The following is an 18,141-nucleotide window of genomic DNA, read 5'->3' as shown; positions in this document are numbered from 1 at the left end:
ATTACTCCTGATTGGGCTCCCTGGTTGAGGAGTACTTAAGGAACTGCTTGGCATGCAGGCAGCAAGCACTGCGTGTCATTTTATCTTCCATCAGGAAGCGCGTTGTGTTCCTGGAAAGCCTTAACCTTCCGCCTTATTAACTTGATTTATCCTTCATTGTTCAACACAGATGCCTCTGATACAGTGGAGACATATATATATATATATACACACACACACACATACATATATATATATATATATATATATATATATATATATATATGGTGGAGGTTGTCAGCAAACACGAGACAAACAAGAGAATCTGGCATGCATTGAGATGCCGTGAAAGCGCACACGTCGCTTCTGAAAGTTCCACGCATTTTCCAACTGCATGACATGCAATGCCGCCAATCTCAAGATTGCGGATCCAACCGGTCAATGCCAAATCACCAGGGAGTAACATTGCTGGAGTAAAACATATCTATAGTAGTCCTACCTCGATACACTGCTTGATCCAAAAATGGTTTCCCATGGCCTCCCAGTTTTGGGAGCAGGTGACATAAAGCAGGCGCTCGTAAACGCGGCGCTTCATGGAATTGTCGAAGACCTCGAAGAACTTGGCTCGGATGAGAGGCTGAGCGCAGCGCAGGCCCGAGAGGAAGGCCGGCTCCAGCTTGGCCGTCAGCTCGCTCCCGGAAAGGCTTTCGTCCCTACGAAGGAAGCAAAGCATCGACTTGAAATGACAGTTCAGAAGATGCAGAGAAGGCTTTTGACAACAACAACTGGGAAACGACTGGGGACAAGGAAGGAGGAGGAGTTCGGGTGAAGAAAGACAGACTGATCAAGTGACAGTTAGTCTTCCAGATTGCATCCCTGAACGGAGAATTAAATACATGAATGGACATCCCAAGGAGATCTGGGGTTGAAATGAAAAGGTCTATAGAAGCCAGAGTAAATGGGAAATACAAGGAATTGAATCAAACAATCTTCACGATTGAACAAATAAAATAATACAAAGAGCAGAGGTACAACCATTCCGGGAGGGAGGAAGAGGGAAGGAGAAGAAACTGGACAGGGATTAGTATTATTATTATTATTATTATTATTATTACTACTACTACTATTACTACTACTATTATTATTATTATTATTATTATTATTATATTTACTTATTATTATTATATTTACTTATACCCTGATTTATGTCTCCCGAAGGAGACTCTAAGCATCTTAACATAAAAGCATTGACATATTTTAAATTGTATTACAATGCTTTTAATTGTTAGCTGCTAGGAGTAGTAATATTTTTTTTTTTTCGTGTCAGGAGCGACTTGAGAAACTGCAAGTTGCTTCTGGTGTGAGAGAATAGGCCGTCTGCAAGGACATTTCCCGGGGGACGTTTCCCAGATGTTTTGATGTTTTACCATCTTTATGGAAAGCTTCTCTCATGTCCTTGCATGGGGAGCTAGAGCTAACAAAGGGAGCTCATCCACGCTCTCCCCAGATTCAAACTTCCAACCTGTTGGTTTTCCGTCCTGCTGCCGGCACAAGGGTTTAACCCATTGCGCTATCAGGAGCTCCTAACAACAACAATAATAGTAACAACAACAACCACAACTCTCTCTCTCTCTCTCTCTCTCTCTCTCTATATATATATAAATATAAATAAAAATATAAAAATAAATAAAAATAAAATCATCACACTGGGTGCCATGCCAAAAGATCTCAGCTGGCATTTGAAAACAATAAATATTGACACAAATACATCACACGCTTGGGAAGTGTTCGACTTCTGATGTTGTGATATGAAATCTAGCATACAGATCTCGTTTGCTGGGACATACTGTGTTTTTGTGTCAGTAACATAATGATAATAATTTACATTTTATGTCAATGCTTTTATGTTAAGTCGCGTTGAGTCCCCTTTGGGAGAGATAAAGCAGAGTGCCAATAAATAAATATAATAATTATAATTATTATAACAGTTAATAATGTGAAATTCTGGGCCGGGTGTTGTGGCTGAGCTAGTTTCTGATGATGAGGATGATGGTATTCAGATTCCTGCTGGGTTTCCGCTTCCTGGCTCTTTGTCTGTGCCTCAAATCTACGTGCCTGCTTCCGAGGCTCTCACAGACAGTGCAGTGTCAACACAGCTGTTTTCACCACAAAGGAATGTTAACAAAGGAGATAGCGAGCAGGTGCCTTCCCACGATGATACCGAAAGTGCAGATAAGGATTTGACCCGAGAAGCTTGCCTTGATCTCCGGGTCAGGCGGAGTTCGCGTCTGGCAAGCAGACGGGAGGCTAGCTCGGTGAGAGGTCATCGCAATGCCTTTATGATGCTGAGAGCCTAATGTTTTGATGTTAGAAAGGTATTTAGGCCTCCTGGAAACTCTGTGAAAGCGTCAGTTCAACGTAGCTTATTAGCCTGAAAGCTTCATGGAATAACCTTTAGCCTGGAAAGCAGTACGCTTGGGATTTCTTGCATGGTGATTCTTGGGGCTAAAGTTTCCTTGCTTGTACCTGGGACTCTGGTTTGAACTTTGCCAATCGGATTATGTCTCCTGCTTTTACCTGAAGATCTTTGGAACTGTATCCTGCATTTAACCTTAATCTCTGGGACTTTGCAATGCTGATCCTTTATTTTGACTTGGACTTTATTCCTCAATAAACTGTAAAACTACAGCTCTCGTGTGGTGGTGTTTGGAAGCAAGGTGAAGCCTACGCTGAGTTGCAACACCGGGAATGCTCAACTTTGACTCTCAAGAGAAGAGTGCAAATATCTGAGGAAGAACTTTGCAGGACTTGGCTCAATGAGAATCCCGAAATCTAGACAGGACTAAAAGGAATGCATTGTGTACAAAAGCTTGAGGGACATTTTGCAGTGGCTTCATTCACAATAATGGGAGGCGACAAGAGAACATCTTGTTGGGGGGCCCTGGGGAGAGGGGAGCCTGTTTAGCTCAAGTAAACAATACATCAGCGGCCTCATTCAATGAAAGGCAAATAAATAGGTTTGTGTGCTTGATAGAGAAGAAATCCCAGGAAGACGAAAAGCACGCGCTTGGCAAGCCAAACAGGCTGGTGTCCCGCCTCCGGCGTCCACTGAGAGAGAGACCGCTGGGCGGGAGAAGCCTCGGAGGACAACGCCCGGTCTCAAGATACAGAGACGACAAAGGACAGCCGGGCTCAATGTCGCTAGCCTAGAATTCCAAAATCTGGAATATTCCCAAATTCAAAATTGCCTGCATGATGCAAGGGCACTAGTGCTTTCTGATGGTTCAAGGGGGTTATAAATAAATATTATTATTATTATTATTATTATTATTATTATTATTAATAATAATAATACTGGACTTAAAATGACCTTCACCCCAAGTGGTGAAGATGGGTTCTGTAGGTCTGAATGTGTATGTAAGTCAGGACAGGGACATTTCTGAAGAGTAATCCCAGCCAAAAATATAATATAATTAATATAATGTAATGTAAAGCAATGCAATGCAATGCAATGCAATGCTATTCAATTCAATTATAATATAATATAATATAATATAATATAATATAATATAATATAATATAATATAATAATATAACACAATGCAACACAACATAATATAATGCAACGCAATGCAATTATAATATAATATAATATATGCCAATGATGGACAACCTTTTGAGCTTGGTGTGTCAATACTTGCCAAAAAAACGAGCATAATTCAGGTGGGGTGTCACTTCGAGAAAAAACCCATAATTTCATTATATTTGTAGTTAACAACAAAAATATATTATTGTAATATATAACTGTATTTAATAATCCAAAAACTATATCTTGGCATTGTAGAAAAATGCTGGTGTAGGAGCCAAGGATGGAATATGGCCCCATCTTCTCTGTATGCGGCCAAATGCGACCGTGTCATCGAAAATGGCTACGCGTGTCAGTGCTGACACACGTGTCATAGGTTCGCCATCATGGATATATGCATAAAGGCAAGTTCCCAAGCGGCAAACAAAATGGATTCAGTAGGCTTAAGTTGGATTTGTATGTAAGTCAGAACAGGGACATGTTTTAAGTGTAACTCCAGCCATATATATAATATACTATAATAAATATAATATAATATAATATAATATAATAAATATAATATAATATATCCACAAGGAACAAACAAGAGAGGTTCTGCAGGTTTGTTCTTAAGTTGGATTTGTATGTAAGTCAGAACAGGGACATGTTTTAAGTGTAACTCCAGCCATATATATATATAATATACTATAATAAATATAATATAATATATTCACAAGTAACAAAACACCTGGGGGGAGGGAGGGCCCAAGTTGGCCCAGGCCTTCGTCCTCCTGGAACTGGACACTTGAATCAATCAAGGGGTCATCTGCATACCCATGTTGTGGGAGCTGAAGTCCAAAACATCTAGAGGGGAGGGCCCAAGTTGGCCCATGCCTAGGTCCTCTTGGAACTGGACACTTGCATACCCATGTTGTGGTAATTGAAGTTTTCCAATACTATTCTACTACTACTACTACTAATAATAATAATAATAGTATTCTTTCTGACCCGCTTCACGTCACGTCTCAAGGCGGGTTGCAGAATAATTAAAACACGTAAACATGGTAAAAATTCCACAAAAATCAAATCAAAATGTCTATGCAAGAGACATATTAAAATGTCTTTCTATCAAACACAAATTAAATTGCACAGAATACATTTAGTGATTGGGAACGGCGTTCCACGAGGCGCGCACCACCGCACATTTTTGCGACACGCGATAGGAATGGAAATCCACCCAGTCAAGTATTTGTGAAATAGCAATTAGAGAGTTTTAAAGAACTCCATTAAGGACAAACAAAGAAGTGGATTTAACCAATTACCAAAAAAAATAAAATCCAATTTAGCAAACTATTAGAAAATGGAAAACATTAAGTTCTGCAATCCATTATTATTTATGGCGCAGGCTGAATAATTCCGGCAGTTATAACTCTTCGGAAAACGTGTTGCGATGTGACGGGTGACGGGAATGAATGAGATGGAGTTGGGTCTGAGGAGAGACCTTGTGATTTCGCCCCCTCGCCCTTAGATTCGCTCCCAAAGATGGATGGCGAGGCATTGAGTCCCTCCTCTGCAACACCAGTTATGAGCCAGGAAGTTGATTAATTGCTGCAATCTATATATATAAAAATGCTCATGTCGTAATTAGTGACTTAAAAACAAAAGAACCAATGAACGAAATCACTCCAAATTTGGCAACAAAACGTCTCACTACACAAGGAGTGACCATCACTCAAAAAAATTATGATTTTGTCATTTGGGAGTTGTAGTTGCTGGGATTTATAGTTCACCTACAATCAAAGAGCATTCTGAACTCCACCAACGATGGAATTGGACCAAACTTGGCACACAGTTCTCCCATGACCGACAGAAAATACTAGCAGTGTTTGGTGGGCATTGACCTTGAGTTGTGGAGTTGTAGTTCACCTCCATCCAGAGAACACTGTGGACTCCAACAATGATGAATCTGGACCAAACTTGGCACGAATATTCCATATGCCCAACATATTGAACCAAACTTGTCACATAGAACTCCCATGACCAACAGAAAATACTGGAAGGGTTTGGTGGGCATTGACCTTGACTTTGGGAGTTGTAGTTCACCTACATCCAGAGAGCACTGTGGACTCCAACAATGATGGATCTGGACCAAACTTGGCACGAATATTCCATATGCCCAACATATTGAACCAAACTTGGCACACAGGACTCCCATGACCAACAGAAAATACTGGAAGGGTTTGATGGGCATTGACCTTGAGTTTGAGAGTTGTAGTTCACCTACATCCAGAGAGCACTGTGGACTCAAACAATGATGGATCTGGACCAAACTTGGCATGAATATTCCATATGACCAAATATGAACACAGATAGAATTTGGGGGAAATGGACCTTGGCATTTGGGAGTTGTAGTTACTGGGATTTATAGTTCACCTACAATCAAAGAGCATTCTGAACTCCACCAACGATAGAATTGGACCAAACTTGGCACACAGGACTCCCATGACCAACAGAAAATACTAGCAGCGTTTGGTGGGCATTGACCTTGAGTTTGGGAGTTGTAGTTCACCTACATCCAGAGAGCACTGTGGACTCAAACAATGATGGATCTGGACCAAACTTGGCATGAATATTCCATATGACAAAATATGAACACAGATAGAATTTGGGGGATATAGACATTGGCATTTGGGAGTTGTAGTTACTGGGATTTATAGTTCATCTACAATCAAAGACTATTCTGAATGAACCCCACAAATGACAGAATTGGGGCAAACGTCCCACACAGAACCCCCATGACCAACAGAAAATACTGAAGGCCATCCAGTCCAACTCCCTTCACCAGGGCAAGAAAACGTAATCAAAACCCTCCCGACAGAGAGCCATCCAGCCATAGATATAGATAGATAGATATAATTCACACACAGAGAGATAAAGTATTATAGATTTGAAAGGGACTCCTAAAGATGGACAATGATATGTTGCATGTTCCAGAGTAGGCAAACCAGGCACTCTCTACGTCAACACTGTCAAAGAAACATCAAGAAATACTGTTTACCCACAAGCGTCAAGACATTACAGCACTTTCTCATTACTTCATTTTCCGTATCACCAGACTGGGCCACAGCAACGCGTGGCAGGGGACCGCTAGTTTACCTATAGACGTAGTTCACGAGGTCTAAGAACTGGGCGTTCAGCTCAAGGTCCTCCGGAAAGCGCTTCTCCATGTAGGTCATCATTTTCACCAGCAGAATGGACTTCTCTCGCAGGGTGGGCGTCTGTCGGGAGAGGGCGGAAAAGGACAAGAGGGTCAGCTCCAGAGAGGGAGGGACGCGCAAGTAGAGAAGTACATCGGAAGTAGGCCTGGGTAACAACGCAAAAATTTGTTTCTAAAATCGATTTGTAATTGGGGTTTTTTTTTGTTTCGATATTTAAAATAATTACAAAATTTTCCAAAAAAAAAGTTCGATATTTACGAAATTTCGTAAATATTTACAAAACATTTTGTAAAGATGGCGCCCTTTTTTTTTCAATATTTTTAAATATTTTTTAAATTTAATTATTAATTTAGTAGAATAGGGAGGAGAAATTATTATTGAGGGAAGGCAGGCACTCACTCTGGCGGGCCCTCTCGCTCGCCGCTCGCCCTCGCCCTCTCGCTTGCCCTCTCACTCGCCCTCTCGCTCGCCGCTCGCCCTCGCCCTCTCGCTCGCCCTCTCGCTCGCCCTCGCCCTCTCACTCGCCCTCTCGCTCGCCGCTCGCCCTCGCGCTCGCCGCTTGCCCTCTCGCTCGCCCTCTCGCTCGCCGCTCGCCCTCGCCCTCTCGCTCGCCGCTTGCCCTCTCACTCGTCCTCTCGCTCGCCGCTCACCCTCGCCCTCTCGCTCGCCCTCTCGCTCGCCCTCTCGCTCGCTTGCTCAGCCGGCGCCGAGAGAGGAGAGCTCCCAGCAAGCCAGGCGGCCATCTTACGTATTTCCGAAATGGACGGAAATACAAATTTTTTTGGCGCCTGCCGTTTCGATATTTAAAAACACTTCCAGGTTTAAAAATAAGTTTTGTAATCGTTTCGTAATTCAAAAATTAACGAATTTTTTAACGAATTACGAATTAACAAAACGAATTGCCCAGCCCTAATTGGAAGTGCAGTCATTCGAGTAGCAACTTAAATTAAGCGTTTCAGGCCGATACGAGACAAGGACAATAACACGGCATCATCTGCATATAAGAGGAAGGGAACCGGCGTAATGGCTTCACGCGTCAGGTGCGCCCAAATCTACAACAGACCATGACAACGAACATTGCGCATGTCACTACTCTCTTTCTCCGTGAAGGACTCTTCTCCAGGATAAACACAAGTCTGAGTGTTTACAATTATTTATTTATTTATTTATTTTCTATACCGAGCTTCTCAACCTCATTGAGGGACTCAGCCCGGTTTCCAGCCATAAAAACATATACATTCATTAAAATATCATATATCACAATTACAAAAACAACTTTAAAATAACACTATGTATAAAACTACAGTGGTCAGTCGTCCTATTCAGATGGATCTACATCGACTTCCATCCAGGGTCCTATGGTGTTGTCTCATTCCTCGAAGGCCTGACTCCACAGCCACGTCTTCACCCGTTTCCTAAATGATAGGATGGATGGGGCGGTTCTGGTCTCCAGAGGGAGAGAGTTCCAGAGTCGCGGGGCCACCACCGAGAAGGCCCTGTCCCTCGTCCCCACCAGACGTGCTTGCGAGGCTGGTGGGACCGAGAGCAGGGCCTCTCCAGATGATCTTAATAATCTTGATGGTTCGTAGGGGACAATACGTTCGGAGAGGTAAACAGGGCCTTAGGGAGCGAGTTCTAGAGTCGCAGGGCCACCACCGAGAAGGCTCTGTCCCTCATCCCCACCAGACGTGCTTGTGAGGCCAGTGGGACCGAGAGCAGGGCCCCTCCAGACGATCTTAATAATCTTAATGGTTCGTAGGAGACAATACGTTTGGAGAGGTAAACAGGGCCGGAGTCGTTTAGGGCTTTATAGGTCAACACCAGCACTTTGAATTGTGCTCGGAAGCTAATTGGCAGCCAGTGGAGCTGGCGTAACAACGGAGTGGTGTGCTCCCTGTACCCAGCACCCGTTAGTAGTCTGGCTGCCGCGCGTTGGACTTGCTGCAGCTTCCGGGCAGTCTTCAAAGGAAACCCCACGTAGAGAGCATTGCAGTAATCTAAGCGGGATGTAACCAAAGCGTGTACTACTGTGGCCAAGTCAGCCTTCCCAAGGTACGGACGCAGCTGGCGCACAAGTTTTAATTGTGCGAATGCTCCCCTGACCACCGCTGAAACCTGGGGTTCCAGGCTCAGCGATAAATCCAGGAGAACTCCCAGACTGCGTACCTGAGCTTTCAGGGGGAGTGTGACCCCGTCCAGCACAGGCTGTAACCCCGTACCCTGTTCGGTCTTACGACTGACCAGGAGGACCTCTGTCTTGTTTGGATTTAGTTTCAATCTGTTGTCCCTCATCCAGTCCGTGACAGCGGCCAAGCACCGGTTCAGGACCTGGACAGCCTCCTTAGTGGTGGGTGGAAAAGAGTGATAGAGTTGGACATCATCTGCGTACAGATGACATCGCACGCCAAAACTCCGGATGATCTCTCCCAACGGCTTCATGTAGATGTTGAACAAGCCTCATGTAAGCCGCACCAAGTCCCTTGGGGAGATGGTAGCAGGGTACAAATAAAGTTTATTATTATTATTATTATTAAGCTTCGAAAATGAGTTGGTTTTCATCTGTTTTGGCATCTCTTGTTACGCCGCACGTGTTTTATTCCAGCAACCTAATGCCCAAAAACCCAGGTGCAAAATAGTCTCAGACCAATAGTCAAGGTAAACAGAAAATCTTTCCACTCTTTACTTTGCAGAGATGAAACAAAACTGGCAATGCAGCACACACAAATCAGCAGTGCAACACATTTACACAGACTCTGTAATATGCATAAAATGAAGCATCTTCTAAGGCGCAAATGGGAAATCAAAACAACCTGAAGGAAATAGCCATTCCACCATCAGCATCTCCCGCTGTAACTCCGCTCCGGTGAAACAGAACTCCAGCAGAACTCCAGCAGAAATCCAACACCCACCAGAACTCCAGCATCCACCAGACATTCAGCACCCACCACAATGTAGTCAAAAAACACCAACAGTTCCAGCCCAGAAGGAAAGAAGGAAAGAGAGAAGGAAGAAAAGAGAGAGAGCAGAAGAGAAAGAAAAGGGGGGAGGGAGGGAAGGAAGGAAGGAGTGGAGAAGAAAGAAAGAAGAGAAAGAGGGAGCGAAAGAAAACGGAGGAAGGAAAGAGGTGAAGAAGGAAGGAGAGAAGGAAAGAAAAAACAGAAGGAAGGAAGGAAAGAGGGAGCAAGGGGAAAGGAGAGAAAGAGGGAGGGAAAGAAGGAAAGAGAGAAAGAAGGGAGGAAGGAAAGAGGTGGAGAAGGAAGAAAGAAGAGAAAGAGGGAGGGAAAGAAAAAGGGGGAGGAAGAAAAGAGGTGGAGAAGGAAGGAGAGAAGTAAAGAAAAAACAGAAGGAAGGGAAGAGGAGTAAGGGAAGGAGGCACAGAAGGAGAGAAAGAAGGAAAGAGAGAAAGAAGGGAGGAAGGAAAGAGGTGGAGAAGGAAGGAAGAAGAGAAAGTGGAAGGGAAGGAAAAAGGGGGTGGAAGTAAAGAGGTGGAGAAGGAAGGAAGGAGAGAAGGAAAGAAAAAACAGAAGGAAGGAAGGAAAGAGGGAGCAAGGGGAAAGGAGAGAAAGAGGGAGGGAAAGAAGGAAAGAGAGAAAGAAGGGAGGAAGGAAAGAGGTGGAGAAGGAAGAAAGAAGAGAAAGAGGGAGGGAAAGAAAAAGGGGGAGGAAGAAAAGAGGTGGAGAAGGAAGGAGATAAGTAAAGAAAAAACAGAAGGAAGGGAAGAGGAGTAAGGGAAGGAGGCACAGAAGGAGAGAAAGAAGGAAAGAGAGAAAGAAGGGAGGAAGGAAAGAGGTGGAGAAGGAAGGAAGAAGAGAAAGTGGAAGGGAAGGAAAAAGGGGGTGGAAGTAAAGAGGTGGAGAAGGAAGGAAGGAGAGAAGGAAAGAAAAAACAGAAGGAAGGAAGGAAAGAGGAGCAAGGGAAGGAGGGAAAGAATAGAAAGAGAGAGGGAAAAAAGGAAAGAGAGAAAGAAGGGAGGACAGAAAGAGGTAGAGAAGGAAGAAAGAAGAGAAAGAGGGAGGGAAAGAAAAAGGGGGAGGAAGGAAAGAGGTGGAGAAGGAAGGAAGGAGAGAAGGAAATAAACAACAGAAGGAAAGAAGGAAAAAGGGAGCAAGGGAAGGAGGGAAAGGAGAGAAAGAGGGAGGGAAAGAAGGAAGGAAGGAAAGAGGTGGAGAAGGAAGAAAGAAGAAAAAGTGGGAGCAAAAGAAAAAGGGGGGGGGAAGAAAAGAGGTGGAGAAGGAAGGAAGGAGAGAAGGAAAGAAAAAACAGAAGGAAAGAAGGAAAAAGGGAGCAAGGGAAGGAGGGAAAGGAGGAAAGAGAGGAAGAAGGGAGGAAGGAAAGAGGTAGAGAAGGAAGAAAGAAGAGAAAGAGGGAGGGAAAGAAAAAGGGGGAGGAAGAAAAGAAGTGGAGAAGGAAGGAAGGAGAGAAGGAAAGAAAAAACAGAAGGAAGGGAAGAGGAGCAAGGGAAGGAGGGAAAGGAGAGAAAGAGGGAGGGAAAGGAGGACGGAAAGAGGTGGAGAAGGAAGAAAGAAGAGAAACAGGGAGGGAAAGAAAAAGGGGGAGGAAGGAAAGAGGTGGAGAAGGGAGAAAGGAGAGAAAGAAAGAAAAAACAGAAGGAAGGGAAGAGGAGCAAGGGAAGGAGGGAAAGAAGAGAAAGAGGGAGGGAAAGGAGGACGGAAAGAGGTGGAGAAGGAAGAAAGAAGAGAAACAGGGAGGGAAAGAAAAAGGGGGAGGAAGGAAAGAGGCGGAGAAGTAAAGAGAGAAGGAAAGAAAAAACAGAAGGAAGGAAGGAGAGAGGAGCAAGGGAAGGAGGGAAAGAAGGAAGGAAGAAAAGAGGTGGAGAAGGAAGGAAAGAGAGAAGGAAATAAACAACAGAAGGAAAGAAGGAAAAAGGGAGCAAGGAAAGGAGGAAAAGGAGAGAAAGAGAGAGGGAAAGAAGGGAGGACGGAAAGAAGGGAGGAAGTAAGGAAGGAGGTGGAGAAGGAAGAAAGAAGGGAAAGAGGGAGCAAATGAAAAAGGGGGAGGAAGGAAAGAGGTGGAGAAGGAAGGAAAGAAGGAAAGAAAAAACAAGGAAGGGAAGAGGAGCAAGGGAAGGAGGCAAAGGAGAGAAAGAAGGAAAGAGAGAAAGAAGGGAGGAAGGAAAGAGGTGGAGAAGGAAGAAAGAAGAGAAAGAGGGAGGGAAAGAAAAAGGGGGAGGAAGGAAAGAGGTGGAGAAGTAAAGAGAGAAGGAAAGAAAAAACAAAAGGAAGGAAGGAAAGAGGAGCAAGGGAAGGAGGCAAAGAAGGAGAGAAAGAAGGAAAGAGAGAAAGAAGGGAGGAAGGAAAGAGGTGGAGAAGGAAGAAAGAAGAGAAAGTGGAAGGAAAAAGGGGGAGGAAGTAAAGAGGTGGAGAAGGAAGGAGAGAAGGAAAGAAGGAAAGAGGAGCAAGGGAAGGAGGGAAAGGAGAGAAAGAGGGAGGGAAAGAAGGAAGGAAGGAAAGAGGTGGAGAAGGAAGAAAGGAGAGAAAGTGGGAGCGAAAGAAAAAGGGGGAGGAAGAAAAGAGGTGGTGAAGGAAGGAAGGAGAGAAGGAAATAAACAACAGAAGGAAAGAAGGAAAAAGGGAGCAAGGAAAGGAGGGAAAGGAGAGAAAGAGAGAGGGAAAGAAGGAAAGAGAGGAAGAAGGGAGGACGGAAAGAGGTGGAGAAGGAAGAAAGAAGAGAAAGAGGGAGGGAAAGAAAAAGGGGGAGGAAGGAAAGAGGTGGAGAAGGAAAGAAGGAGAGAAGGAAAGAAAAAACAGAAGGAAGGAAGGAAAAAGGAGCAAGGGAAGGAGGGAAAGAAGAAGAGAAAGTCCAAAACACTTGGAGGCCCAAAGTTTGTCCATGCCTGACACAGTAGATACTTCTTCTGATCCAAAGATAAGATGGCAATGCTGAAGCTCACCTGGTTAGCAGCCAAGGAGGAGTTGTTTTTCACCCACTCTTCCACGATTTTCACCACCGCCCGAAGGATTTTGGCGTCGTTCGATTTCTCGATGAGAGAGGTCAGAATAGCTTGGATGAAGTTCTTCCTCATTTCCATGCTCATCACCGCAAGGCGGGTTTTCACCAAATCCAAGCTCAGCATGACCAGCTCGCTAGTTCCAGCTGCGGGCAGAATCGGAAGACAATTATGCGCATCACGAACAAGTTGAATAAATGCTGGGAATTTGTGTCCAGGACAACACAAGGAGGAGAATTAAAGCCCTGGCAGACCATGCAAACAAGATCTGCGAAGCCCACCTCCTCCAAGATGGACTGAACCCCCTCAACTGGGCTCTCCAGGCCAATGGAGACTCCACCTCAGACATCAGAAGAGCTGCAAGACCACCGAGAAGAAGCCACGAGAGTCAAGATGAAGATCCACCCAGAGGAAAAGTGTTCTTGCCATACATCAAGGGAACCACTGACCACATTGGGAAGATGATGAAGAAACATAACCTACACACTATTTACAGACCTACCAGGAAGATTCAACAAATGCTCCAACCAGCAACGGACAGGAGGGATCCTCTCCCCTCTTGTCATGTATGATGTTCTGCAGTTGATGGTGGTTGGTAATGGAAGGGTTAACCTAAGTCTTAGTTCGAAAGGGTTGAGTAATCTGTGAGTAAGGGTTCATGTGTGAAAGCAATTAAGGGTGGAGGTATGCAAGAGATAGGCTGCACCTGCGTGTTTCGGGATATAAGGAGCTACCCTTGGGACTGATCTTTGGGGGGAAAATAAGTATTTGTGTTATCTTGGTGGTGGACGCTGCTGGTTTTCCCCCAAGTTTGTGGATTTTTGGTGTTCTGATCTGTCTCTTGAACTTTTGGAATCCTGGAACCTTGAATCTTTGGACTGGCTTTTGATTATGGAATAGACCTTTGATCCCTAGACTTTGTTTACTGAACTCTTGGTGTCTGACCATTGGACTGGACCTTTTGATTACGGAGTTATCTTGAACCTGCAACCGTGTTTGCTGTCAGTTTTGTTTTATATTATGTCGCTGAGTGCTATCTTTATGTTTTGGACTATTAAAACAGCCAGAAAGCAAGCACTATTTTAATTGAATTGTTTGATACAAACTGGGTCTTTGTTTGGTTCATCTCTGCCTGAATATTGGCAGAGCCCTGGCATCGTGACACCTCTGAAGGAGTCTACCGTCTATCATGCAGCTGTGGACGAGAAATCTCCATGTTGTTGTTGTTCATTCGTTCAGTCGTCTCCGACTCTTTGTGACCTCATGGACCAGCCCATGCCAGAGTTCCCTGTCGGCCGTCACCACCCCCAGCTCCTTCAAGGTCAGTCCAGTCCCTTCAAGGATGCCATCCATCCATCTTGCCCTTGGTCGGCCCCTCTTCCTTTTCCCTTCCACTTTCCCCAGCATCATTCCCTTCTCTAGGCTTGGCTGTCTCCTCATGATGTGCCCAAAGTACTTCAACTTTGTCTCTCGTCTCCTTCCCTCCAATGAGCAGCCGGGCTTTCTTTCCTGGAGGATGGACTGGTTGGATCTTCTCGCAGTCCAAGGCACTCTCAGCACTTTCCATAGGGACCACCAAACGCAGAACTGTTGCCCAACACACGAACCAAGGTACATGAAAGGCACTGCAGACTCCTTCAACCAGAGAAGTCAGCCATAGCAGAGCACTTGAGGAATCAACCTGGGCACAGTATATTATTGGAGAATACAGAAATGCTGGACCACTCGCACAACCACCATGTCAAACCCAACCAGTATTCAAAGTTTGGTCCAGATCAGTTGGGGTTCAGAATAGTTTGTATCTTGTGTTTCCTCCTCAGCTTCTTCCCTCTGCGGTCAGTGGTTCCCTTGATGTCTGGCAAGAACCCTTTCCCTCTGGGTGGATCTTCATCTTTACTCTCGTGGCTTGTTCTCGGTCTTGTCGCTCTTCTGATGTCTGAGGTGGAGTCTCCCTTGGCATGCAGAGCCCAGTTGAGGTAGTTGAGAGCACAGAAATGCTGGACCACTCTCACAACCACTATGTCAGGCTACACCAGTGGTTCTCAACCTGGGGTCCCCAGATGTTTTTGGCCTTCAGCTCCCAGAAATCCTAATAGCTGGTCAACTGGCTGGGATTGCTGGGAGTTGTAGGCCAAAACACCTGGGGACCCACAGGTTGAGACCCATTGGGCTACACAGAGAAGCCACTGGAATCCACAAGAAGGAGGTGGACAACTTCAACAGAAGGGAGGAGACCATGAAAATGAACAACATCTGGTTACCAGCATTTAAAAACTGGAAGGGTTCCTTGCTCCAGCTGTGCGGCTATGGGCTTAGTCTTCTCTTGAAAGACTACGGCAAGATGCACAGGAGGGGCTGAAAGTACTATACATCTTTATTGTTGGGAATACAAGAGCCTCCAACTCTTGGCTGTCTATTTAGGGCCTTAGATACAGTGTCATCAATCACCCAAAACCTCTGCCCTTTCCCACATACCAGAGCCCACCTTTTGACACCTTGGGTCCATTTATGGCAGTGGTTCTCAACCTGGGGGTCGCGACCCCCAGGGGGGTCGCCTGGCCATAGAATCCTAGAATCCTAGAGTTGGAAGAGACCTCATGGGCCATCCAGTCCAACCCCATTCTGCCAAGAAGCAGGAAGATTGCATTCAAATCACCCCTGACAGATGGCCATCCAGCCTCTGCTTAAAAGCTTCCAAAGAAGGAGCCTGCACCACACTCTGGGGCAGAGAGTTCCACTGCTGAACGGCTCTCACAGTCAGGAAGTTCTTCCTCATGTTCAGATGGAATCTCCTCTCTTGTAGTTTGAAGCCATTGCTCCATTGCGTCCTAGTCTCCAGGGAAGGAGAAAACAAGCTTGCTCCCTCCTCCTCCCTGTGGCTTCCTCTCACATATTTATACATGGCTCTCATCCCATGTCTTGGCTCTCCCTCCCAATTTGGTGTCGTCTGCAAACTTGATGATCATGCCTTCTGGCCCTTCATCCAAGTCATGAATGGAGATCCTGAGCAGGACTGGGCCCAGGATGGAACCCTCCTGATGGCACTCCACTTGTCACTTCTCTCCAGGATGAAGAGGAGGAAGCCTTGGGGGGAATCACCCTCTGTGTTTGTCCACTTAACCAATTACAGATCCACCTCACCGTAGTTTTGCCATTTCGGATGGGTCGCGAGGCTACCTCCATTGGCCCTGCCCTAGGGCGTGGGACAGGTGAGGGCTCCTTCACACAAGGCTTGGCCTTGTTCAAAGCCCCCCTCACACTCTAGTCATCCAGCGAAGGATCCTCCGCATGAGGCCTGGCCTCATGCAAATCCTGCCTCGCTTGCCTCGTGCTCTTGCCATCCAAGGCACGCGAGGTTGGGGGTCACCACAACATGGTTGGGGGTCACCACAACATGAGGAACCATATTTAGGGGTCTCGGTGTTAGAAAGGTTGAGAACGACTGATTTACGGCCTGGCAGCATCCTGTCCTACCTTTCGGCCATCGGCTATGTGCTCTACGCCAGGACCGGGGAGCTGGTCGTTTTAGGACACGAGTGGTCATGACAAAAACACCAGAATCAAGACAGTAAATAAAGCACCCCACTCGGAAACAGGGGAACTCCGGACAGTAAACAATCAAGGGCCAGTGAACACCTCCCTCCCGAGCAGAGGGTGCCTCCAGGCAATAAACACTCCAAGGGAACCAAGGCCAGGCTGTCAGGATTACTGAAGGTTTGCATATCCAAAACAAGTCATGCCAGACTCATCTGATCTCTTTCTTCGATAGAGCTACAAGCTGGGTAGATGCGGGGAATGATGCCGTGGATGGAGCGTGTCTGGATTTCAGGAAGGCCTTCTTGGACAAGGTCCCCCATGACCTTCTGGCAAGGAAACTAGTCCAATGTGGGCGAGGCAAGACTACGGTGAGGTGGATCTGGAATTGGTTAAATGGACGAACCCAGAGGGTGCTCATTAATGCCTCCTCTTCATCTTGGAAAGGAGTGACGAGTGGAGTGAGGCAGGGTTCCGTCCTGGGCCCGGTCCTGTTCAGGATCTTTATTAATGACTTAGACGAAGGGCTAGAAGGCAGGATCATCAAGTTTGCAGACGACACCAAATTGGGAGGGAGAGCCAAGACTCCAGAGGACAGGAGCAGGACTCAAAACCATCTTGACAGATGAGAGAGATGAATGGCCAAAACTAACAAAATGAAGTTCAACAGTGACAAATGCAAGAGACTCCACTTTGGCAGAAAAAATGAAATGCAAAGAGACAGAATGGGGGACAATGCCTGGCTCGAGAGCAGTACGTGTGAAAAAGATCTTGGAGTCCTCGTGGACAACAAGTTAAACATGAGCCAGGAATGTGATGTGGCGGCAAAAAAAGCCAATGGGATTCTGGCCTGCATCAAGAGGAGCCTAGTGTCTAGATCTAAGGAAGTCCTGCTCCCCATGCTCTATTCCGCTTTGGTTAGACCACACCTGGAATATTGTGTCCAATTCTGGGCACCACAACTCAAGAGAGAGATTGACTCTAAGCTGGAATGTGTCCAGAGGAGGGTGACTAAAATGATCAAGGGTCTGGAGAACAAGCCCTATGAGGAGCGGCTTAAGGAGCTGGGCATGTTTAGCCTGAAGAAGAGAAGGCTGAGAGGAGATATGAGAGCCATGTATAAATATGTGAGAGGAAGCCACAGGGAGGAGGAGGAGGGAGCAAGCTTCCTTTCTGCTTCCTTGGAGACTAGGACGCAATGGAACAATGGCTTCAAACTACAAGAGAGGAGATTCCATCTAAACATGAGGAAGAACTTCCTGACTGTGAGAGCCGTTCAGCAGTGGAACTCTCTGCCCCGGAGAGAGTGGGGAGGAGGCTCCTTCTTTGGAAGCTTTTAAGCAGAGGCTGGATGGCCATCTGCCAGGGGTGATTAGAATGCAATATTCCTGCTTCTTGGCAGAATGGGGTTGGACTGGAGGATGGCCCAGGAGGTCTCTTCCAACTCTTTGATTCTGTGATTCTAGGATTCTATGTATGTTTTTTCAACGTGTTTCTATATAATTGAGAATGGGTTAAGAGGTAATTCAAGATGGATTCTGTTATGTTCAATTGTGCGTGAGAAATACTGTGAGAGACAAAGAGGCAGAGAAAAAGGAACCTTGACAGAAGTGAGATAACGGTTCTCTGGCTGGGAAAAAATAGGGAGGATCCGGCTAGAGAAGTGAGATAAGCAGATGTTCTGAAACTGTGCTGTGCTGTGCTTTGTAGTTCCTGATTTTTGCCCGCTTAGAATGGACGTGTGTAGATGTACTTAGTAAACTTTGTGTTATTTTTGAAACTGGAAGACTGCCGAGTCCTGGTTTTTGGAGTCCTGTGTCTGTTTGATCTAGCAACCTCTTCCGCTGCGCATAGACCCCCAAATTTTACTCTGACAC

The 18,141-nt window shown here is 45.6% G+C and overlaps 1 protein-coding gene across 2 annotated transcripts in view; it reads right to left on the bottom strand.

The window, feature by feature from the left end:
* Positions 1-18,141, bottom strand: part of LOC137095543 (transformation/transcription domain-associated protein-like) — a 216,632-nt gene that overhangs the window by 76,611 nt on the left and 121,880 nt on the right. For both annotated transcript variants that reach the window (XM_067462324.1, XM_067462325.1), the window contains 3 exons: positions 12,674-12,876; positions 6,701-6,822; positions 479-692 (listed from right to left, as the gene is read on the bottom strand). In XM_067462324.1, the coding sequence (XP_067318425.1) occupies positions 479-692; positions 6,701-6,822; positions 12,674-12,876 (539 nt within the window). The remainder of the gene's footprint in view (positions 1-478; positions 693-6,700; positions 6,823-12,673; positions 12,877-18,141) is intronic.

Source organism: Anolis sagrei, chromosome Y (genome assembly GCF_037176765.1).
Source record: "Anolis sagrei isolate rAnoSag1 chromosome Y, rAnoSag1.mat, whole genome shotgun sequence".
Classification (NCBI taxonomy): Eukaryota; Metazoa; Chordata; class Lepidosauria; order Squamata; family Dactyloidae; genus Anolis; species Anolis sagrei.
The sequence above is the reverse complement of the archived record's forward strand: the minus strand, read 5'-3'. Positions and strand labels throughout refer to the sequence as shown.